Source organism: Salvelinus namaycush, chromosome 6 (assembly GCF_016432855.1).
Source record: "Salvelinus namaycush isolate Seneca chromosome 6, SaNama_1.0, whole genome shotgun sequence".
Taxonomy (NCBI): Eukaryota; Metazoa; Chordata; class Actinopteri; order Salmoniformes; family Salmonidae; genus Salvelinus; species Salvelinus namaycush.
Window position 1 is genome coordinate 50,090,431 of NC_052312.1, and position 26,356 is coordinate 50,116,786.

The window sequence follows — 26,356 nt, forward strand, 5'->3', positions numbered from 1 at the left end:
ACAGTATTACCTCTTTAGAAGGAGTTTGTAGTGATGACAGTATTAACTCTTTAGAAGGTGTTTGTAGTGATGACAGTATTAACTCTTTAGAAGGTGTTTGTAGTGATGACAGTATTAACTCTTTAGAAGGTGTTTGTAGTGATGGCAGTATTAACTCTTTAGAAGTATTAACTCTTTAGAAGGTGTTTGTAGTGATGACAGTATTAACTCTTTAGAAGGTGTTTGTAGTGATGACAGAATTAACTCTTTAGAAGGAGTTTGTAGTGATGACAGTATTAACTCTTTAGAAGGTGTTTGTAGTGATGACAGTATTAACTCTTTAGAAGGTGTTTGTAGTGATGACAGTATTAACTCTTTAGAAGGTGTTTGTAGTGATGACAGTATTAACTCTTTAGAAGGTGTTTGTAGTGATGACAGTATTAACTCTTTAGAAGGTGTTTGTAGTGATGACAGTATTAACTCTTTAGAAGGTGTTTGTAGTGATGACAGTATTAACTCTTTAGAAGGAGTTTGTAGTGATGACAGTATTAACTCTTTAGAAGGTGTTTGTAGTGATGACAGTATTAACTCTTTAGAAGGTGTTTGTAGTGATGACAGTATTAACTCTTTAGAAGGTGTTTGTAGTGATGACAGTATTAACTCTTTAGACGGTGTTTGTAGTGATGACAGTATTACCTCTTTAGAAGGTGTTTGTAGTGATGACAGTATTAACCCTTTAGAAGGTGTTTGTAGTGATGACAGTATTAACTCTTTAAAAGGTGTTTGTAGTGATGACAGTATTATCTCTTTAGAAGGTGTTTGTAATGATGACAGTATTAACTCTTTAGAAGGTGTTTGTAGTGATGACAGTATTAACTCTTTAGACGGTGTTTGTAGTGATGACAGTATTAACTCTTTAGAAGGTGTTTGTAGTGATGACAGTATTAACTCTTTAGAAGGTGTTTGTAGTGATGACAGTATTAACTCTTTAGAAGGTGTTTGTAGTGATGACAGTATTAACTCTTTAGAAGGTGTTTGTAGTGATGACAGTATTAACTCTTTAGAAGGAGTTTGTAGTGATGACAGTATTAACTCTTTAGAAGGTGTTTGTAGTGATGACAGTATTACCTCTTTAGAAGGTGTTTGTAGTGATGACAGTATTAACTCTTTAGAAGGTGTTTGTAATGATGACAGTATTAACTCTTTAGAAGGTGTTTGTAGTGATGACAGTATTAACTCTTTAGAAGGTGTTTGTAGTGATGACAGTATTAACTCTTTAGAAGGTGTTTGTAGTGATGACAGTATTAACTCTTTAGAAGGTGTTTGTAATGATGACAGTATTAACTCTTTAGAAGGTGTTTGTAGTGATGACAGTATTAACTCTTTAGAAGGTGTTTGTAATGATGACAGTATTAACTCTTTAGAAGGAGTTTGTAATGATGACAGAATTAACTCTTTAGAAGGTGTTTGTAATGATGACAGTATTAACTCTTTAGAAGGTGTTTGTAATGATGACAGTATTAACTCTTTAGAAGGTGTTTGTAATGATGACAGTATTAACTCTTTAGAAGGTGTTTGTAGTGATGACAGTATTAACTCTTTAGAAGGTGTTTGTAGTGATGACAGTATTAACTCTTTAGAAGGTGTTTGTAGTGATGACAGTATTAGTGGGAAACAGCAGCAGTCTACTCCACATGTCAGTATCAAGGGTAATCAATAGATAGACATACAAAAAGACAAAGTGGGTTAAATCCTCAGACTTGATGGGTAAGTAGACAGGCGGTCATGAGTTATTTCATGTTAATGTGGGGTTAGGTAATGAGGATACAGCTAGTGGAGAGAGCATGTTGTATATGTCTGACTTTATACTGCACACAGTGTTTCTTTTGGAAACAGTAATACTGTGTTTCCAAGAGAATTTCCCCCTTGGGCACAATACAGTTGATCTTATCTTCTGACATTAAGTCCCCACCACTCCACTGTTGGACGTTAGAGAGCCTGTTATGGCCTCACATCCCAATGGGGATAAACAGGATTAAGTCAGTCAGTCAGTAAGACTGTAACTCTACACCACTCCACTGTCAGTGGTTACCCCTCTCTCTGTAGGTGCAGTTACAGACTACCCAGGGTTAAGGTTAGGGTTAGGGTTAAGGTTAAGGTTAGGGTTAGGGTTAAGGTTAGGGTTAGGGTTAGGGTTAAGGTTAGGGTTAAGGTTAAGGTTAGGGTTAGGGTTAAGGTTAAGGTTAGGGTTAGGGGGTCACTAGTGTAACTCACCACCACTCCACTCTCAGTGGTTACCTCTCTGTAAGTAAAGTTACAGACGGCCCAGGGTTAGGGTTAAGGTTAGGGTTAAGGTTAAGGTTAGGGTTAAGGTTAAGGTTAGGGTTAAGGTTAAGGTTAGGGTTAGGGTTAGGGTTAAGGTTAGGGGGTCACTAGTGTAACTCACCACCACTCCACTCTCAGTGGTTACCTCTCTGTAAGTAAAGTTACAGACGGCCCAGGGTTAGGGTTAAGGTTAGGGTTAGGGTTAAGGTTAGGGTTAGGGTTAGGGTTAGGGTTAAGGTTAGGGTTGGGGTTAGGGTTAAGGTTAGGGTTAAGGTTAGGGTTAAGGTTAAGCTAAGGTTAAGGTTAGGGTTAGGGTTAGGGGGTCACTAGTGTAACTCACCACCACTCCACTGTCAGTGGTCACCTCTCTGTAGGTAAAGTTACAGACGGCCCAGGCCAGGTAGTAGGTGGACATACGAGGGGTCCTGGAGAAGTGGTTGGTCACCCAGCCATCATCATCAGAGATGGAGGCCTCTACAGGCATGTTGGAGAGAGAGAGGTAGGACGCATCGTGTCTCAGGCTGACCCGGAACGTGGCCTTGTAGATGGGCTCATCAAAACACGGAAAGGCCTTTCTGGCGTGGGTGGGGGAGAACTGTGTCACCGCCATGTACCTGGAGAGAGGGGGAGGGAGAGAGAAGAGAGAGGGGGAGGGAGGGAGAGAGAAGAGAGAGGGGGAGGGAGCGAGAGAGAGAGAGGGAGGGAAGAGAGGGAGAAGGAGAGAAGAAAGATAGAAGGAGCGGGAGAGGGAGAGAAGAGAGAGGGGGAGGGATAGAGAAGAGAGAGAGGGGAGGGAGAGAGAAGAGAGAGGGGGGAGGGAAAGGGAGAGAGAAGAGACAGAGGGAGAGGGAGAGAGGAGGATGGAGAGGAAGAGAAGAGAGAGAGGGGGAGGGAGAGGGGGGGGGAGAGAAGAGAGAGAGGGAGATGGAGAGAGAGGGAGCGAGAGAGGGAGGAAGAGAGGAGAGAGAAAACAGATTTAGAGAATGACAGTAAAACAGAGAGATGTAGAGGAGGAAAGGGAGAGTGAGATAAAAAGACAGAGAGGGAGATAGAGAGGGGGAGAGTGATAGAAAGAAAGAGAGGGAGGGAGAGAGGGGCGGGAAGAGTGTGAGAGAGAGGGGAGGGGGGAGAGGGGACGGGAAGAGTGTGAGAGAGAGGGGGGGAGAGGGGACGGGGGAGAGAGCAAAGAGTTAGTTTCACATTAGATTAGGAGATAAAAGGAACCTAACGGCCGATAGTTGTTCTAAACTTAGAAAATAGTAGTTTCACCTTGACTATTGCCTTCTTGTCACCCTGGAAAACTGATGAACTCTGAGTTCACATTGAAACAGATAGGCCCCCTGTTTTGGTTTTACATATCACTGAAAGTGCTTCAGAATCTGTCACAGTAGAGTAAATGCCATAGCAGGTTGGCTTTGCTCCGAGCAGAACTCGGCTAGGTGAAGTGAACGTCTGGGCTCGCGTACTCCTTTACAATACATTTGTTTGAAAAAAATTAGATAAAAGCATCATCATCAGCAATATTAATGTTTGTCCCTCTTGAGCTGCCGTATCAACAACGTAGCCAGTACACTTCCTCAAAATAGTCAGAATTAATCTAAGATAACACAAGAAATCTGTCATTTTTTGCAGAGGAAGTCTTTGCAGAGGAAGTCTTTGCAGAGGAAGTCTTTGCAGAGGAAGTCTTTGCAGAGGAAGCAATTTTACATCTAAGATGTTTGACGCAGTATTTCTCAAGTGAAAAAAACACGTATGAAAACGAGTTGTCTGTCGGTGAATGACAACAAACACTTCATTGAAGAATCCCTATTGTTGACCAATCACTGACGAAGGGGGTAGACACCAAACTAAAACATCACAAAATGTTGTCATAATATACAGTATGCACGAACGGTTTCGAAGCATATGGGAAGCGTACGGTAAGTTTAAGTAATCGCAGAACACGGGTGAAAATTATTTCAAATAATTCCGAGTTGGTTGAGAGTTTTCCTATGCAAATGCTCTGACCTATAGTACCAGTCAAAAGTTTGGACACAACTACTCATTCCAGGGTTTTTCTTTATTTTTTACTATTTTCTACATTGTAGAACAGTGAAGACATCAAAACTATGAAATAACACATATGGAATCATGTAGTAACCAAAAAAGTGTTAAAATCAAAATAGATTTTAGATTTTAGATTCTTCAAAGTAGCCACCCTTTGCCTTGATGACAGCTTTGCACACTCTTGGGATTTTCTCAACCAGCTTCACCTGGATTGCTTTTCCAACTGTCTTGAAGGAGTTCCCACATATGCTGAGCACTTGTTGGCTGCTTTTCCTTCACTCTGCGGTCCATCCCAAACCATCACAATTGGGTTGAGGTCGGGTGATTGTGGAGGCCAGGTCATCTGATGCAGCACCATCACTCTCCTTCTTGGTCAAATGGCCCTTACACAGCCTGAAGGTGTGTTTTGAGTCATTGTCCTGTTGAAAAACATATGATAGTCCCACTAAGCGCAAACCAGATGGGATGGAATATTCCTTCAGAATGCTGTGGTAGACATGCTGGTCAAGTGTGCCTTGAATTCTAAATAAATCACTGACAGTGTCACCAGCAAAGCACCCCCACACCATCACACCTCCTCCTCCATGCTTCACAGTGGGAACCACACATGCAGAGATCATCCGTTCACCTACTCTGCGTCTCACAAAGACACTGCGGTTTGGACCAAAAATCTCACATTTTGACTCATTAGACCAAAGGACAGATTTCCACTGGTCTAATGTCCATTGCTCGTGTTTCTTGGCCCAAGCAAGTCTCTTCTTTTTATTGGTGTCCTTTAGTAGTTGTTTCTTTGCAGCAATTCAATCATGAAGGCCTGATTCACGCAGTCTCCTCTGAATAGTTGATGTTGAGATGTGTCTGTTACTTGAATTCTGAAGCATTTATTTGAGCTGCAATTTCTGAGGCTGGTAATTCTAATGAATTTATCCTCTTGAAGCAGAGGTAACTCTGGGTTTTCCTTTCCTGTGGTGGTCCTCATGAGAGCCAGTTTCATCATAGCGCTTGATGGTTTTTGCGACTGCACTTGAAGAAACGTTCAAAGTCCTTGAAATGTTCCGGATTGACTGACCTTCATGTCTTAAAGTAATGATGGACTATCATTTCTATTTGCTTATTTGAGCTGTTCTTGCCATAATATGAACTTTTACCAAATAGGGCTTTCTTCTGTATACCACCCCTACCTTGTCACAACGCAACTGCTTGGCTCAAACGCATTCAGAAGAAATTCCAAATATTAACTTTTAACAAGGTACACCTGTTAATTTAAATGTATTTCAGGTGACTACCTCATGAAGCTGGTTGAGAGAATGTCAAGAGTGGGCAAAGCTGTCAATGAAAAGGGTGAATACTTTGAAGAATCTCAAATATATTTTGACATGTTTAACACTTTTTTGGTTACTAAATGATTCCATATGTGTTATTTAATAGTTTTGATGTCTTCACTATTATTCTACAATGTAGAAAATAGTAAAAATGAAGAATGAGTAGGTGTGTCCAAACTGGTACTGTATATATTACATCTATTTCATCAATAATAGCTGCTCCTAGCAGCTTCTGCTGTGGAGAAGTCTTGGTTTCATTTGAAAGAAGTCTTGGTTTCATTTGAAAGAAGTCTTGGTTTCATTTGAAATAAGTCTTGGTTTCATTTTAAATAAGTCTTGGTTTCATTTGAAAGAAGTCTTGGTTTCATTTGAAAGAAGTCTTGGTTTCATTTGAAATAAGTCTTGGTTTCATTTGAAATAAGTCTTGGTTTCATTTGAAAGAAGTCTTGGTTTCATTTGAAAGAAGTCTTGGTTTCATTTTAAATAAGTCTTGGTTTCATTTGAAAGAAGTCTTGGTTTCATTTTAAATAAGTCTTGGCTTCACTTGAAATCCACCCCTCACACTGCTACAGCTGAATTGGTGCCCACGTCAGCTCGTTATAGCGACTCATCGCTACAGAGACATGGTCACCGTAACAATCGTATAAATGACAGCCGGCAGTCCGGTTTGTTTAACTTCCTGTCCTGTAGTCTATTCCAAGACTCCGCGTAGTCACAATTAGTGACTAAATTACATTCCAAAATAGTCCGAATCTTTTTAACAGTATGAGGTTTTATTTGCTATTTTTACACTTTACACTTTTTTTTATTTTTATTATTTTCCTATTTTCCTGTTCCAAAATCCTCCTTGTAATTATCATTCCAGAGACAGAGCCACGTCTGAGAGAATAAAGTGCAGCATCAGGAGTTCTGAGAAAAGGTCTGGGAGCCTCTCCTCTCAGTTAGATTGGCAGTGAGGTGGGGAGAGCCTCTCCTCTCAGTTAGATTGGCAGTGGGGTGAGGAGAGCCTCTCCTCTCAGTTAGATTGGCAGTGAGGTGAGGAGAGCCTCTCCTCTCAGTTAGATTGGCAGTGAGGTGAGGAGAGCCTCTCCTCTCAGTTAGATTGACAGTGAGGTGAGGAGAGCCTCTCCTCTCAGTTAGATTGGCAGTGAGGTGAGGAGAGCCTCTCCTCTCAGTTAGATTGGCAGTGAGGTGAGGAGAGCCTCTCCTCTCAGTTAGATTGGCAGTGGGGTGAGGAGAGCCTCTCCTCTCAGTTAGATTGGCAGTGGGGTGAGGAGAGCCTCTCCTCTCAGTTAGATTGGCAGTGGGGTGAGAAGAGCCTCTCCTCTCAGTTAGATTGGCAGTGGGGTGAGGAGAGCCTCTCCTCTCAGTTAGATTGGCAGTGGGGTGAGGAGAGCCTCTCCTCTCAGTTAGATTGGCAGTGGGGGTGAGGAGAGCCTCTCCTCTCAGTTAGATTGGCAGTGGGGTGAGGAGAGGGGGGATTGTGTGTGTGTGTGTGTGTGTGTGTGTGTGTGTGTGTGTGTGTGTGTGTGTGTGTGTGTGTGTGTGTGTGTGTGTGTGTGTGTGTGTGTGTGTGTGTGTGTGTGTGTGTGTGTGTGTGTGTGTGTGTGTGTGTGTGTGTGTGTGTGTGGTTGGAATAGGAAGTTAAGGAGGGGGATCTGAGTTAACTTAGCCACAGTCATGATGTTAGTGATGTTATTGATGTCAGTGATGGAAGCAGTGATTTCCAACATCATCCAACACACTGTTTAATAAGCAGACAGCTGGATTACAGAGTATCAAAGCATCTCAGACCACTGAGGAGAGGAGGAGGAAGGAGGGAGGGGGGAGGAGAACTGGCCTTTACCTCTACAGGGACCAGACCTCTTCTTCATCCCTCCATCCTCTCTTTCATCAGCCCATCCTCTGCTGTGGACGTCAGGGATATAAAGGGAGACAAGCATCTCTCTCCCAAAACCCTGAGTGCTGGTCTGCTTTCATCATAGAGGCTCTCTAATGTGTTCCTGTGTGACTGAAGGCTCTGACTCAGCATGCATCCCAAATGGCACCCTATTCCCTATATAGTGCACTACTTTAGACCAGAGCCCTATTCCCTATATAGTGCACTACTTTAGACCAGAGCCCTATTCCCTATGCAGTGCACTACTTTAGACCAGAGCCCTATTCCCTATGCAGTGCACTACTTTAGACCAGAGCCCTATTCCCTATATAGTACACTACTTTAGACCAGAGCCCTATTCCCTGTATAGTGCACTACTTTAGACCAGGCTGTTGTCTGTTTGTTTATACAATGCTGAGGTTGGGCTGACTCGCTGACTAGCTGACTAAATGACTGGCTGACTGGCTGACTGGCTGACTGGCTGACTGGTTGACTGACTGACTTGTTGACTGGCTTACTGACTGGCTGACGAGCTGACTGGCTGACTGGCTGACTGAATGACAGATTGACTGGCTGACTGAATGACTGGCTGACTGAATGACTGGCTGACTAGCTGACTGGCTGACTGAATGACAGATTGACTGGCTGACTGGCTGACTAGCTGACTGTCTGACTGGCTGACTGGCTGACTGAATGACAGATTGACTGGCTGACTGAATGACTGGCTGACTGAATGACAGATTGACTGGCTGACTGAATGACTGGCTGACTGACTGAATGACAGATTGACTGGCTGACTGAATGACTGGCTGACTAGCTGACTGGCTGACTGAATGACAGATTGACTGGCTGACTGAATGACTGGCTGACTGGCTGACTGACTGACTGGCTGAACAGCTGACTGGCTGACTGAATGACAGATTGACTGGCTGACTAGCTGACTGGCTGACTGGCTGACTGAATAACAGATTGACTGGCTGACTAGCTGACTGGCTGACTAGCTGACTGGCTGACTGGCTGACTGGCTGACTGAATGACAGATTGACTGGTTGACTGGCTTACAGGCTGACTGAATGACTGGCTGAATGACTGGCTCTGCTTTGCCGTTAGGACTAACCTGGGTAGTCCAACCATAACACCGTAATCCACACAGTTTCTTTGCCTGGTGGACTTGCCAGCTAGGAAGAGGTTGAGAGAGGAGGGAGAGAGGAGGGAGAGAGGGGGGAGAAGTCCTCCAGGGGGCGTTTGGCCCTCCCATGGTGACATTTAAATGGCTATCAGAATCAGTAGGAGCCTGATAAACTGACAGTTGGGCTGATTGGAGATCTGGTGGTGAATCTGGTTAAGCAGTGTTAACACTGAGGGATCGGTCCGTCATTAGACACAAAGGCAGCGTTTAAACAGGCAGCCCAATTCTGATCTTTTTTCCACTATTAGATCTTTTGACCAATGACATCTAATCTTTTCACATCAGACCCTTTTTTTTTCAGAGCTCAAAAGACCAATTAGTAAAAAAAAAAGATCAGAATTGGGCTGCCTGTGTAAAAGCTGCCTAACACACACATGCACACAGACACAGCCAGGCACACTCAAAGATACACACACACACACACACACACACACACACACACACACACACACACACACACACACACACACACACACACACACACACACACACACACACACACACACACACACACATTTTATTTAACCTTTAACTTTATTTAACAAATACGCACACAAAGCAAGGGATCGGTCTCCTGTCAGACAGTAAAGCCAGGCAGTTATTTGTTGGTCATAGAGGGGATGTTTATCAATGGGATGTGGCCTCTTTACTGAAAAAGCACTGGAGGTGAAGAGAAGCCAGAGAAACGTTCTACAGGATGAATAGCAGCACTTGGCCAGAAAAATAACAGTATCATGTCCTCTACTATTACTGTGTTAACTCTGGTATAATAGTACTCTACTATATACTACTGTGTTAACTCTGGTATAACAGTACTCTACTATATACTACTGTCTTAACTCTGGTATAACAGTACTCTACTATATACTACTGTCTTAACTCTGGTATAACAGTACTCTACTATATACTACTGTCTTAACTCTGGTATAACAGTACTCTACTATATACTACTGTCTTAACTCTGATATAACAGTACTCTACTATATACTGTGTTAACTCTGGTATAACAGTACTCTACTATATACTACTGTCTTAACTCTGGTATAACAGTACTCTACTATATACTACTGTCTTAACTCTGGTATAACAGTACTCTACTATATACTACTGTCTTAACTCTGGTATAACAGTACTCTACTATATACTACTGTCTTAACTCTGGTATAACAGTACTCTACTATATACTACTGTGTTAACTCTGGTATAACAGTACTCTACTATATACTACTGTCTTAACTCTGGTATAACAGTACTCTACTATATACTACTGTCTTAACTCTGGTATAACAGTACTCTACTATATACTACTGTCTTAACTCTGGTATAACAGTACTCTACTATATACTACTGTCTTAACTCTGATATAACAGTACTCTACTATATACTGTGTTAACTCTGGTATAACAGTACTCTACTATATACTACTGTCTTAACTCTGGTATAACAGTACTCTACTATATACTGTCTTAACTCTAGTATAACAGTACTCTACTATATACTACTGTCTTAACTCTGGTATAACAGTACTCTACTATATACTGTGTTAACTCTGGTATAACAGTACTCTACTATATACTACTGTCTTAACTCTGGTATAACAGTACTCTACTATATACTGTCTTAACTCTGGTATAACAGTACTCTACTATATACTGTCTTAACTCTAGTATAACAGTACTCTACTATATACTACTGTCTTAACTCTGGTATAACAGTACTCTACTATATACTACTGTCTTAACTCTGGTATAACAGTACTCTACTATATACTACTGTCTTAACTCTGATATAACAGTACTCTACTATATACTACTGTCTTAACTCTGGTATAACAGTACTCTACTATATACTGTGTTAACTCTGGTATAACAGTACTCTACTATATACTGTGTTAACTCTGGTATAACAGTACTCTACTATATACTACTGTCTTAACTCTGGTATAACAGTACTCTACTATATACTGTCTTAACTCTGATATAACAGTACTCTACTATATACTGTCTTAACTCTGGTATAATAGTACTCTACTATATACTACTGTCTTAACTCTGATATAACAGTACTCTACTATATACTGTGTTAACTCTGGTATAATAGTACTCTACTATATACTACTGTCTTAACTCTGGTATAACAGTACTCTACTATATACTGTCTTAACTCTGATATAACAGTACTCTACTATATACTGTCTTAACTCTGGTATAATAGTACTCTACTATATACTACTGTCTTAACTCTGATATAACAGTACTCTACTATATACTGTGTTAACTCTGGTATAACAGTACTCTACTATATACTGTGTTAACTCTGGTATAACAGTACTCTACTATATACTACTGTCTTAACTCTGGTATAACAGTACTCTACTATATACTACTGTCTTAACTCTGATATAACAGTACTCTACTATATACTACTGTCTTAACTCTGATATAACAGTACTCTACTATATACTACTGTCTTAACTCTGGTATAACAGTACTCTACTATATACTGTGTTAACTCTGGTATAACAGTACTCTACTATATACTGTGTTAACTCTGGTATAACAGTACTCTACTATATACTACTGTCTTAACTCTGGTATAACAGTACTCTACTATATACTGTCTTAACTCTGATATAACAGTACTCTACTATATACTGTCTTAACTCTGGTATAATAGTACTCTACTATATACTACTGTCTTAACTCTGATATAACAGTACTCTACTATATACTGTGTTAACTCTGGTATAACAGTACTCTACTATATACTGTGTTAACTCTGGTATAACAGTACTCTACTATATACTACTGTCTTAACTCTGGTATAACAGTACTCTACTATATACTGTCTTAACTCTGATATAACAGTACTCTACTATATACTGTCTTAACTCTGGTATAATAGTACTCTACTATATACTACTGTCTTAACTCTGGTATAACAGTACTCTACTATATACTGTGTTAACTCTGGTATAACAGTACTCTACTATATACTACTGTCTTAACTCTGGTATAACAGTACTCTACTATATACTGTCTTAACTCTGGTATAACAGTACTCTACTATATACTGTCTTAACTCTAGTATAACAGTACTCTACTATATACTACTGTCTTAACTCTGGTATAACAGTACTCTACTATATACTACTGTCTTAACTCTGGTATAACAGTACTCTACTATATACTACTGTCTTAACTCTGATATAACAGTACTCTACTATATACTACTGTCTTAACTCTGGTATAACAGTACTCTACTATATACTACTGTCTTAACTCTGATATAACAGTACTCTACTATATACTACTGTCTTAACTCTGGTATAACAGTACTCTACTATATACTACTGTCTTAACTCTGGTATAACAGTACTCTACTATATACTGTCTTAACTCTGATATAACAGTACTCTACTATATACTACTGTCTTAACTCTGATATAACAGTACTCTACTATATACTACTGTCTTAACTCTGGTATAACAGTACTCTACTATATACTACTGTCTTAACTCTGGTATAACAGTACTCTACTATATACTGTCTTAACTCTGATATAACAGTACTCTACTATATACTGTCTTAACTCTGATATAACAGTACTCTACTATATACTGTGTTAACTCTGATATAACAGTACTCTACTATATACTACTGTCTTAACTCTGGTATAACAGTACTCTACTATATACTACTGTCTTAACTCTGGTATAACAGTACTCTACTATATACTGTCTTAACTCTGATATAACAGTACTCTACTATATACTGTCTTAACTCTGGTATAACAGTACTCTACTATATACTACTGTCTTAACTCTGGTATAACAGTACTCTACTATATACTACTGTCTTAACTCTGATATAACAGTACTCTACTATATACTACTGTCTTAACTCTGATATAACAGTACTCTACTATATACTACTGTCTTAACTCTGGTATAACAGTACTCTACTATATACTACTGTCTTAACTCTGGTATAACAGTACTCTACTATATACTGTCTTAACTCTGATATAACAGTACTCTACTATATACTGTCTTAACTCTGATATAACAGTACTCTACTATATACTGTGTTAACTCTGGTATAATAGTACTCTACTATATACTGTCTTAACTCTGATATAACAGTACTCTACTATATACTACTGTCTTAACTCTGGTATAACAGTACTCTACTATATACTACTGTCTTAACTCTGATATAACAGTACTCTACTATATACTGTCTTAACTCTGGTATAACCGTACTCTACTATATACTGTCTTAACTCTGATATAATAGTACTCTACTATATACTGTCTAAACTCTGATATAACAGTACTCTACTATATACTGTCTTAACTCTGATATAATAGTACTCTACTATATACTGTGTTAACTCTGGTATAATAGTACTCTACTATATACTGTCTTAACTCTGATATAACAGTACTCTACTATATACTGTCTTAACTCTGATATAACAGTAGTCTACTATATACTGTCTTAACTCTGATATAATAGTACTCTACTATATACTGTGTTAACTCTGGTATAATAGTACTCTACTATATACTGTCTTAACTCTGATATAACAGTACTCTACTATATACTACTGTCTTAACTCTGGTATAAAAGTACTCTACTATATACTACTGTCTTAACTCTGGTATAACAGTACTCTACTATATACTGTCTTAACTCTGGTATAACAGTACTCTACTATATACTGTGTTAACTCTGATATAATAGTACTCTACTATATACTGTGTTAACTCTGGTATAACAGTACTCTCCACTATACTGTGTTAACTCTGATATAACAGTACTCTACTCTATACTGTCTTAACTCTGATATAACAGTACTCTACTATATACTGTCTTAACTCTGATATAACAGTACTCTACTATATACTGTCTTAACTCTGATATAACCGTACTCTACTATATACTGTCTTAACTCTGATATAATAGTACTCTACTATATACTGTCTAAACTCTGATATAACAGTACTCTACTATATACTACTGTCTTAACTCTGGTATAACAGTACTCTACTATATACTGTCTTAACTCTGATATAATAGTACTCTACTATATACTGTCTTAACTCTGATATAATAGTACTCTACTATATACTGTCTTAACTCTGATATAACAGTACTCTACCATATACTGTCTTAACTCTGGTATAACAGTACTCTACTATATACTGTCTTAACTCTGGTATAACAGTACTCTACTATATACTGTCTTAACTCTGATATAACAGTACTCTACTATATACTACTGTCTTAACTCTGGTATAACAGTACTCTACTATATACTGTCTTAACTCTGGTATAATAGTACTCTACTATATACTGTCTAAACTCTGATATAACAGTACTCTACTATATACTACTGTCTTAACTCTGGTATAACAGTACTCTACTATATACTGTCTTAACTCTGGTATAATAGTACTCTACTATATACTGTGTTAACTCTGGTATAATAGTACTCTACTATATACTGTCTTAACTCTGATATAACAGTACTCTACTATATACTGTCTTAACTCTGATATAACAGTACTCTACTATATACTGTCTTAACTCTGATATAACCGTACTCTACTATATACTGTCTTAACTCTGATATAATAGTACTCTACTATATACTGTCTAAACTCTGATATAACAGTACTCTACTATATACTGTCTTAACTCTGATATAACAGTACTCTACTATATACTGTCTTAACTCTGATATAACAGTACTATATACTGTCTTAACTCTGATATAACAGTACTCTACTATATACTACTGTCTTAACTCTGATATAACAGTACTCTACTATATACTACTGTCTTAACTCTGGTATAACAGTACTCTACTATATACTACTGTCTTAACTCTGGTATAACAGTCCTCTACTATATACTACTGTCTTAACTCTGGTATAACAGTACTCTACTATATACTACTGTCTTAACTCTGATATAACAGTACTCTACTATATACTACTGTCTTAACTCTGGTATAACAGTACTCTACTATATACTACTGTCTTAACTCTGGTATAACAGTACTCTACTATATACTACTGTCTTAACTCTGGTATAACAGTACTCTACTATATACTGTCTTAACTCTGATATAACAGTACTCTACTATATACTACTGTCTTAACTCTGATATAACAGTACTCTACTATATACTACTGTGTTAACTCTGGTATAACAGTACTCTACTATATACTGTCTTAACTCTGGTATAACAGTACTCTACTATATACTACTGTCTTAACTCTGATATAACAGTACTCTACTATATACTACTGTCTTAACTCTGATATAACAGTACTCTACTATATACTGTCTTAACTCTGATATAACAGTACTCTACTATATACTACTGTCTTAACTCTGATATAACAGTACTCTACTATATACTACTGTCTTAACTCTGATATAACAGTACTCTACTATATACTACTGTCTTAACTCTGATATAACAGTACTCTACTATATACTGTCTTAACTCTGGTATAACAGTACTCTACTATATACTGTCTTAACTCTGATATAACAGTACTATATACTGTCTTAACTCTGGTATAACAGTACTCTACTATATACTGTCTTAACTCTGATATAACAGTACTATATACTGTCTTAACTCTGGTATAACAGTACTCTACTCTATACTGTCTTAAGTCTGATATAACAGTACTATATACTGTCTTAACTCTGATATAACAGTACTATATACTGTCTTAACACTGATATAACAGTACTCTACTATATACTACTGTCTTAACTCTGATATAACAGTACTCTACTATATACTGTCTTAACTCTGATATAACAGTACTCGTCTCTATACTGTCTTAACTCTGGTATAACGGAACTCTCTTCTCATAACTCATGAATGTACAGAACAGATGATAATCCCACACAGACCCTTGTGAAGAAGGCATATGGAATGGAGACACGGCGTAAATGTATTCCCTGACATAAACACGACGCTGTTTCAATGACTAAGCTAATCTAGGTCTCACGCTGCCTGAACAATCATCTCAATATCAATTAAAAAAGGCAATTAAGCTCCCTCTCCATTAGCCTTCCCTCCATTTCTCATTCCCTTGATCCCTCCATTCCCTACATCCTATGATCACTCCTTCACCGCCTCCCTCCATCCCTTGATCTCTCCATCTCTCTATCTATCCCTCCATCATTTCATTTCTCCATCCCTCCATTTCTCCATTCTATCAGTTGCCAGCCAACTTCCCACCGCCTTGGAGTGCTGCTCTGTGGCTGAAAACCAAAAGAGCCCCATGTCTCCAAGTGTTTCAAAGGAAAAGCAAAGTTTGTATCAGGTTTTGGATTTCACTCCCTAAACCATTAAAATCAGAGAAAAATCAGGCACAATACTCACAGGCGGCTGAGGGGTAGAGAGAGAGATTGTGTGTGTGTGAGAGAGAGAGAGAGAGAGAGAGAGAGAGAGAGAGAGAGAGAGAGAGAGAGAGAGAGAGAGAGAGAGAGAGAGAGAGAGAGAGAGAGAGAGAGAGATATTGTGTGTGTGTGAGAGAGAGAGAGGGGAGAGAGAGAGAGAGAGAGAGAGAGAGAGAGAGAGAGAGAGAGAGAGAGAGAGAGAGAGAGAGAGAGGCAGTAGAGAGAGAGAGAGAGATAGAGAGAGAGAGAGACAGTAGAGAGAGAGTGTGAGAGAGAGGTAGAGAGAGACAGTAGAGAGAGAGAGTGGTTGTCAGAGGCTGAAAGGCCCAGCAGGCTACTCTTATTGTAGAGATGAAAGGAGAGCAGAGGTGAGGCAGGGGGAGGCAGCAGATGGAAGGAGGTATTAGGACAGTGGTGAAGGGCGTTAAGTGTGTTTGGGATGATGGTGACCCCGTGGGAAAACGACAGAACCTGACTGGACCATCTCCAGCCTCGCTGGGCTGTGTCTGGGAAAACCACAGAACCTGACTGAACCGTCTCCAGCCTCGCTGGGCTGGGTCTGGGAAACGCCTGCACGCTGACTGGACCATCTCCAGCCTCGCTGGGCTGGGTCTGGGAAACGCCTGCACGCTGACTGGACCATCTCCAGCCTCGCTGGGCTGTGTCTGGGAAACGCCTGCACGCTGACTGGACCATCTCCAGCCTCGCTGGGCTGTGTCTGGGAAACGCCTGCACGCTGACTGGACCATCTCCAGCCTCGCTGGGCTGGGTCTGGGAAACGCCTGCACGCTGACTGGACCATCTCCAGCCTCGCTGGGCTGGGTCTGGGAAACGCCTGCACGCTGACTGGACCATCTCCAGCCTCGCTGGGCTGTGTCTGGGAAACGCCTGCACGCTGACTGGACCATCTCCAGCCTCGCTGGGCTGTGTCTGGGAAACGCCTGCACGCTGACTGGACCATCTCCAGCCTCGCTGGGCTGTGTCTGGGAAACGCCTGCACGCTGACTGGACCATCTCCAGCCTCGCTGGGCTGTGTCTGGGAAACGCCTGCACGCTGACTGGACCATCTCCAGCCTCGCTGGGCTGGGTCTGGGAAACGCCTGCACGCTGACTGGACCATCTCCAGCCTCGCTGGGCTGGGTCTGGGAAACGCCTGCACGCTGACTGGACCATCTCCAGCCTCGCTGGGCTGTGTCTGGGAAACGCCTGCACGCTGACTGGACCATCTCCAGCCTCGCTGGGCTGTGTCTGGGAAACGCCTGCACGCTGACTGGACCATCTCCAGCCTCGCTGGGCTGGGTCTGGGAAACGCCTGCACGCTGACTGGACCATCTCCAGCCTCGCTGGGCTGTGTCTGGGAAACGCCTGCACGCTGACTGGACCATCTCCAGCCTCGCTGGGCTGTGTCTGGGAAACGCCTGCACGCTGACTGGACCATCTCCAGCCTCGCTGGGCTGGGTCTGGGAAACGCCTGCACGCTGACTGGACCATCTCCAGCCTCGCTGGGCTGGGTCTGGGAAACGCCTGCACGCTGACTGGACCATCTCCAGCCTCGCTGGGCTGGGTCTGGGAAACGCCTGCACGCTGACTGGACCATCTCCAGCCTCGCTGGGCTGGGTCTGGGAAACGCCTGCACGCTGACTGGACCATCTCCAGCCTCGCTGGGCTGGGTCTGGGAAACGCCTGCACGCTGACTGGACCATCTCCAGCCTCGCTGGGCTGGGTCTGGGAAACGCCTGCACGCTGACTGGACCATCTCCAGCCTCGCTGGGCTGGGTCTGGGAAACGCCTGCACGCTGACTGGACCATCTCCAGCCTCGCTGGGCTGGGTCTGGGAAACGCCTGCACGCTGACTGGACCATCTCCAGCCTCGCTGGGCTGGGTCTGGGAAACGCCTGCACGCTGACTGGACCATCTCCAGCCTCGCTGGGCTGGGTCTGGGAAACGCCTGCACGCTGACTGGACCATCTCCAGCCTCGCTGGGCTGGGTCTGGGAAACGCCTGCACGCTGACTGAACCGTCTCCAGCCTCGCTGGGCTGTGTCTGGGAAACGCCTGCACGCTGACTGGACCATCTCCAGCCTCGCTGGGCTGGGTCTGGGAAACGCCTGCACGCTGACTGAACCGTCTCCAGCCTCGCTGGGCTGGGTCTGGGAAACGCCTGCACGCTGACTGGACCATCTCCAGCCTCGCTGGGCTGGGTCTGGGAAACGCCTGCACGCTGACTGGACCGTCTCCAGCCTCGCTGGGCTGGGTCTGGGAAACGCCTGCACGCTGACTGAACCGTCTCCAGCCTCGCTGGGCTGTGTCTGGGAAACGCCTGCACGCTGACTGGACCATCTCCAGCCTCGCTGGGCTGGGTCTGGGAAACGCCTGCACGCTGACTGGACCATCTCCAGCCTCGCTGGGCTGGGTCTGGGAAACGCCTGCACGCTGACTGGACCATCTCCAGCCTCGCTGGGCTGGGTCTGGGAAACGCCTGCACGCTGACTGGACCATCTCCAGCCTCGCTGGGCTGGGTCTGGGAAACGCCTGCACGCTGACTGGACCATCTCCAGCCTCGCTGGGCTGGGTCTGGGAAACGCCTGCACGCTGACTGGACCGTCTCCAGCCTCGCTGGGCTGGGTCTGGGAAACGCCTGCACGCTGACTGGACCATCTCCAGCCTCGCTGGGCTGGGTCTGGGAAACGCCTGCACGCTGACTGGACCATCTCCAGCCTCGCTGGGCTGGGTCTGGGAAACGCCTGCACGCTGACTGGACCATCTCCAGCCTCGCTGGGCTGGGTCTGGGAAACGCCTGCACGCTGACTGGACCGTCTCCAGCCTCGCTGGGCTGGGTCTGGGAAACGCCTGCACGCTGACTGGACCATCTCCAGCCTCGCTGGGCTGGGTCTGGGAAACGCCTGCACGCTGACTGGACCGTCTCCAGCCTCGCTGGGCTGGGTCTGGGAAACGCCTGCACGCTGACTGGACCATCTCCAGCCTCGCTGGGCTGGGTCTGGGAAACGCCTGCACGCTGACTGGACCATCTCCAGCCTCGCTGGGCTGGGTCTGGGAAACGCCTGCACGCTGACTGGACCATCTCCAGCCTCGCTGGGCTGGGTCTGGGAAACGCCTGCACGCTGACTGGACCATCTCCAGCCTCGCTGGGCTGGGTCTGGGAAACGCCTGCACGCTGACTGGACCATCTCCAGCCTCGCTGGGCTGGGTCTGGGAAACGCCTGCACGCTGACTGGACCGTCTCCAGCCTCGCTGGGCTGGGTCTGGGAAACGCCTGCACGCTGACTGGACCATCTCCAGCCTCGCTGGGCTGGGTCTGGGAAACGCCTGCACGCTGCAGAGCAAACACTATTTTCTCCTACAGTAAAGACTTCTGGCTCACTAGACAAGACAGTCGGGGGAAGTATCAGTGGGAATGGACAGGGATGGGAACTAACCACATACAGCACTTTGAGTTCACCTAGCCTGATCCCAGATCTGTTTGTGCTCTCGCCAACTCCATCGATTGTCAAGCTAAACATGGCATGACAGGGAGCTGTGACAGGGAGCTGTGACAGGGAGCTGTGACAGGGAGCTGTGACAGGGAACTGTGACAGGGAGCTGTGACAGGGAGCTGTGACAGGGAGCTGTGACAGGGAGCTGTGACAGGGAGCTGTGACAGGGAGCTGTGACAGGGAGCTGTGACAGGGAGCTGTGACAGGGAACTGTGACAGGGAGCTGTGACAGGGAGCTGTGACAGGGAGCTGTGACAGGGAGCTGTGACAGGGAGCTGTGACAGGGAGCTGTGACAGGGAGTTGTGACAGGGAACTGTGACAGGGAGCTGTGACAGGGAGCTGTGACAGGGAGTTGTGACATGGAGTTGTGACATGGAGTTGTGACAGGGAGTTGTGACATGGAGATGTGACAGGGAGCTGTGACAGGGAGCTGTGACAGGGAGCTGTGACAGGGAGTTGTGACAGGGAGTTGTGACAGGGAGTTGTGACATGGAGATGTGACAGGGAGCTGTGACAGGGAGCTGTGACAGGGAGTTGTGACAGGGAGCTGTGACAGGGAGCTGTGACAGGGAGCTGTGACAGGGAGCTGTGACAGGGAGTTGTGACAGGGAGTTGTGACAGGGAGTTGTGACAGGGAGTTGTGACAGGGAGCTGTGACAGGGAGCTGTGACAGGGAGCTGTGACAGGGAGCTGTGACAGGGAGTTGTGACAGGGAGCTGTGACAGGGAGCTGTGACAGGGAGCTGTGACAGGGAGTTGTGACAGGGAGTTGTGACAGGGAGTTGTGACAGGGAGCTGTGACAGGGAGCTGTGACAGGGAGCTGTGACAGGGAGTTGTGACAGGGAGTTGTGACAGGGAGTTGTGACAGGGAGCTGTGACAGAGAGTTGGCATGATAACACAAACAGACTGGCGCTCAGGCTACTGTCCCCCTCCCTTACACTATAAAACGCTTTGAGCATCGAACTAGAATGTAAAAGCTCTATATAAAATCTATCAATATTTATCCAATATTACGATGGCTGTTATGCAAACTATTTGTTACAGTACTAAAACCTAATGTCCTGTCCTGTACCTCTGTTCTGAAACACGTTGTCTGCCTGCATCCCAGATGGCACCCTATTCCTTATGAAGTAGTGTACTACTGTAGAGGGCTCTGGTCTAAAGTAGTGCACTATATAGGGAATATGGCTCTGGTCTAAAGTAGTGCACTATATAGGGAATAGGGCTCTGGTCTAAAGTAGTGCACCATATAAGGGAATAGGGTTCCATTTGCGACGAAAACTCTGTTTGTCGTCACGGTCGATCCAATCATGTGTAATTAGCATTGATTTACAAATCACTGAAGTCATGTCCTGTAATGATCCCCCAGCTGCCCCGGTGCAGCGTTCGGCTGAACGTACGGTATAAGTCACCAAGTCACTTATTTTACCAGGCTGGATGTTAGGCGTGTTGTTAGGCGTGTTGTTAGGCGTGTTGTTAGGCTTGTTGTTAGGCGTGTTGTTAGGCGTGTTCTTAGGCGTGTTGTTAGGCGTGTTGTTAGGCTTGTTGTTAGGCGTGTTGTTAGGCGTGTTGTTAGGCGTGTTGTTAGGCTTGTTGTTAGGCGTGTTGTTAGGCGTGTTGTTAGGCGTGTTGTTAGGCGTGTTGTTAGGCGTGTTGTTAGGCGTGTGGATGTTAGGCGTGTGGATGTTAGGCGTGTTGTTAGGCTTGTTGTTAGGCGTGTTGTTAGGCGTGTTGTTAGGCGTGTTGTTAGGCTTGTTGTTAGGCGTGTTGTTAGGCGTGTGGATGTTAGGCGTGTGGATGTTAGGCGTGTGGATGTTAGGCGTGTTGTTAGGCGTGTTGTTAGGCGTGTTGTTAGGCGTGTTGTTAGGCGTGTGGATGTTAGGCGTGTTGTTAGGCGTGTGGATATTAGGCGTGTTGTTAGGCGTGTTGTTAGGCGTGTTGTTAGGCGTGTGGATGTTAGGCGTGTGGATGTTAGGCGTGTAGATGTTAGGCGTGTGGATATTAGGCGTGTGGATATTAGGTGTGTTGTTAGGCGTGTTGTTAGGCGTGTGGCTGTGTGACCGACCTGCTGCTGGGAGCCCTTGTTCAATATGCAGAGTTCAGATGACGGTAACCTGACATGACACTGACGATCAGCGTGGCTCACAAAATGGCGCCCTATTTCTAGAAATAGTGACCCTATGGCTGGTTAAAATAAGTGCACTATAAAGGAAATAGGATGCCCTTTGAGACGCACACTTTGTTATTTTGAAGTGTCACAGAACAGAAGTTGGTGGTTCAAGTCATCAGATACAAGTCAGATAAAGCTAACACACACACACACACACACACACACACACACACACACACACACACACACACACACACACACACACACACACACACACACACACACACACACACACACACCAACTTCCACTGCTCATGGTAAATGACACACACACACACACACACACACCAACTTCCACTGCTCATGGTAAATGACACACACACACACACACACACACACATACACACACACACACAGGCAGTATCTGCAGCACATGGCCAGACTGACACACCCATTGGCCTATTGACTGACTGCGGTCCAGTCAATACGTGTGTGTGTGTGTGTGTGTGTGTGTGTGTGTGTGTGTGTGTGTGTGTGTGTGTGTGTGTGTGTGTGTGTGTGTGTGTGTGTGTGTGTCTGTGTGTGTGTGTGTGTGTGTGTGTGTGTGTGTGTGTGTGTGTGTGTGTGTGTCTGTGTGTCTGTGTGTCTGTGTGTTTGTATGTGGGTGGCCCTGACCTTCTAACTGACTGACCAATGGAGCAAGGTCTTGCTGCACGGGTCTTATAGGATAACTGACTGACCAATGGAACAAGGTCTTGCTGCACGGGTCTTATAGAATAACTGACTGACCAATGGAACAAGGTCTTGCTGCACGGGTCTTATAGAATAACTGACTGACCAATGGAACAAGGTCCTGGTACCTTGGTTGATTGAGGCCTGCAGATACGGTGCTGTATGGCGTGAGGTCTGAGGAGGACGTGGCCGTAACACTACACTACACGATGATGCGTTATGAGTCCAATAAAACAGACTGCAGCGTTGTCACGGTTTGTGTTCAACCACTGAATGTGAATATTGGACAGAGGCTCCCGGAAGGGCTTACTGCTGAGAGCGCTTATCTGGCTATTTATTCTACATTTGATTCTGAAATGACTGCCGATGTCAATATGTTACTCCATGTAAAGTAACACTGCAGCTACAAACAGACTCATTCACTAAGGCACTTCTTTGCAAATATCAATTTAGGAAACATGTTGGTTTAGAAATCAACAGAAGTAGGACTAGATCGACTGAATGTGTGATCGGGCATGAAAGGCCAATTGGGGTACAGTATAATTAGTAACACATGTAAATATATATTTGTCAGTGTTTATCTTTAAATAGTTTCCTTGTTTAACTCCATTGGTCCCACAGTGAAAAAGCAGAAATTCACTGCTTTCATTCATCTGCTTAGTCTGCCCTCATATTTACAGTAGCCTCACCATTGACGTGTTTTGCCAACGACAACAAAAATCATGATAACCAAGGCAAAAACTATTTGACAAACAGTTACATTCATGAGTTTTATTGACAGAGGTCCACCGAGTAAAAACTTTATCAAATGTAATGTATAAGAGTGCTGTAAGTACAGAAAGTGTTTGCTCAGTGGGAAATGAATATCCAACTAGTCGGTGACGACTGTGTGGAGGTTGTGACAGAAACTACATGAGTTTATTACAATATTATAGACACTATGTCCTGGGATTTACTATGATCTTCTATGTAGAAGAACCCCTTACAGTATTATAGACACTATGTCCTGGGATTTACTATGATCTTCTATGTAGATGAACCCTTACAGTATTATAGACACTATGTCCTGGGATTTACTATGGTCTTCTATGTAGATTAACCCTTACAGTATTATAGACACTATGTCCTGGGATTTACTATGATCTTCTATGTAGATTAACCCTTACAGTATTATAGACACTATGTCCTGGGATTTACTATGATCTTCTATGTAGATGAACCCTTACAGTATTATATTATTACACTATGTCCTGGGATTTACTATGGTCTTCTATGTAGATGAACCCTTACAGTATTATATTATTACACTATGTCCTGGGATTTACTATGATCTTCTATGTAGATTAACCCTTACAGTATTATAGACACTATGACCTGGGATTTACTATGGTCTTCTATGTAGAAGAACCCTTACAGTATTATAGACACTATGTCCTGGGATTTTCTATGGTCTTCTATGTAGATGAACCCCTTACAGTATTATAGACACTATGACCTGGGATTTACTATGGTCTTCTATGTAGATTAACCCTTACAGTATTATAGACACTATGTCCTGGGATTTACTATGATCTTCTATGTAGATGAACCCATTACAGTATTATAGAAACTATGTCCTGGGATTTTCTATGGTCTTATATGTAGATGAACCCATTACCTTCTAACGACTCTTGTGTGGCTTGTGAGCGTCATCATAGAGCAAAACAGGTGCGTGTTAGAGGGAGGCTTTTCATAGATGGGTCATAACAGTTTGTTTTCAAATCGTTTGGAATTTACAAACGTTTTTTGTGAGAACCGTTTTCGGGATCTCACAAACACCGTTTCCGTGTCTCACAAACACCGTTTCCCTGTCTCACAAACACCGTTTCCCTGTCGCACAAACACCGTTTCCCTGTCTCACAAACACCGTTTCCCTGTCTCACAAACACCGTTTCCCTGTCTCACAAACATCATTTCCCTGTCTCACAAACACCGTTTCCCTGTCTCACAAACACCGTTTCCCTGTCTCACAAACACCGTTTCCCTGTCTCACAAACACCGTTTCCCTGTCGCACAAACACCGTTTCCCTGTCTCACAAACACCGTGTCCCTGTCTCACAATCACCGTTTCCCTGTCTCACAAACACCGTTTCCCTGTCGCACAAACACCGTTTCCCTGTCGCACAAACACCGTTTCCCTGTCTCACAAACACCGTGTCCCTGTCTCACAATCACCGTTTCCCTGTCTCACAAACACCGTTTCCCTGTCGCACAAACACCGTTTCCCTGTCTCACAAACACCGTTTCCCTGTCTCACAAACACCGTTTCCCTGTCTCACAATCACCGTTTCCCTGTCTCACAATCACCGTTTCCCTGTCTCACAAACATTGCTCTAGGCTGTTGGTATCTTTTGTAGGACGTATCGTTTTGAAACCAAAACGTACTTTATCGGGGTATTATACATTGTTATGCTTAATTTAGAAAATGCCACCAGAGGGTGTCAGAGTTGAACAGGCTAGCGCAGTCCCTCATTAATCACACATACTAATGGTTGGTTATCAGCGGATACATAACAACATGTTTTAAAGGGGCTAGAAGCACAAAACGGGCGCGTATTACTGTGGGACTCAGCTGACAGCGTTACACACTGCTTTGTAGTAGGCACTTGGGTTGAGAGCCAGACATGACAGCGTAAAACGTGTTCAAAAGCAAAGGCTACTCTGTAATATAATGTCTAAACCGTTTCATTTGGGGGGGGGGGGAACAAATAAGGCTAGTGGACTGTACAGGCTACAAACACAATGCTAACTCACACGTCATCTTGCCATGGGGTGTGGATGCATAGCGTAACTGTAATGTAAATGGTTACCTTCTCTCTCCTTGCAGAATATATGAGCTGCGGAAAAATCCCAGGAGTTCACTTTCTATTTGAGCGTCGAAAGTAATGTTTACTTTATACGTCCTCATGGGCTTCAGCTCCCTGTGTAAAGCGATCACATAAACCTGGTTGCCTGGGTAATGGAATTGGCGGTGGATTCTCATGACACCGGGTTTTTTATTATCCGAGTAAACCGCCACTTTCTCCACCTCGAGGCGGTCCGTGTGAAGCACTATGAATTTGGTAGAGTTTACACACTCGAATTCAATGTTCACTTCCCCGGAGAATGTAAAGTTATCCATGTTCACTGAGAGACGCAGGTCGTAGTGCCGGGGCCGGAGAGATGTCGGTAACCGGAGGTGTCTCCACGGCTGGGCTTCTTCATCTTTGTGGTTCCCGTTTCCATCCCGTGACCCGTTGAACTTGGCGTTAGAGCCATTGGCCCCTCGTGAGCTGCTCTCCCCGGCGCACTCCTCGAACCGGACGCTGAGGAGAACCGCGATGGCCGTGACGACGATGAGGGTGAGGATGGAGATGGCGAACCCCAGGACCAGTTTCTTGTGGACGGTGATGCTTCGCTCCGTGGTCCGGGGCCGAACCACCATGCTATCGGCCCATTGGTCCGACAGGCCTCTGCCGTTCCTCATGTTATTATCCTCTATCCCCATCGGAGTGAATGATAAGCCCTTGTTGCCAAGCTTATCCTCCAAAGACATACTCTGCCGAATCAGAATATGAGGTTTGGTTGGGGTCCGGGCGCAAAAGGGAAACGAAATCCCGATAACAGAGTGTCATCAGTCAGGTGTAATAGCTGCCACTTAGAATAGTCGTAAATGTGTCGCGGAGATGAGCACGGCTGATGCCCTGTTGAAGTGCCCGGCGGTAGCAATGCGACGCGGAATCATAAAAGTGGCCAAAATCAACTTTCCTGGTAGATTGAAATCAAGGTTTAAATCACAAGCACGAGTGTTTGAGTTTAATCTG

General features: G+C 43.9%; 1 protein-coding gene across 1 annotated transcript in view; it reads right to left on the reverse strand.

Moving 5' to 3' along the window:
* Positions 1-26,040, reverse strand: part of LOC120049181 (thyrotropin-releasing hormone-degrading ectoenzyme-like) — a 51,746-nt gene extending 25,706 nt beyond the window's left edge. Inside the window, exons 1-2 of the mRNA XM_038995408.1 lie at positions 25,364-26,040; positions 2,645-2,918 (exon numbers count right to left, since the gene is read on the reverse strand). Coding sequence (XP_038851336.1) covers positions 2,645-2,918; positions 25,364-26,040 — 951 coding nt within the window. The remainder of the gene's footprint in view (positions 1-2,644; positions 2,919-25,363) is intronic.
* Positions 26,041-26,356: the final 316 nt, after the last annotated feature.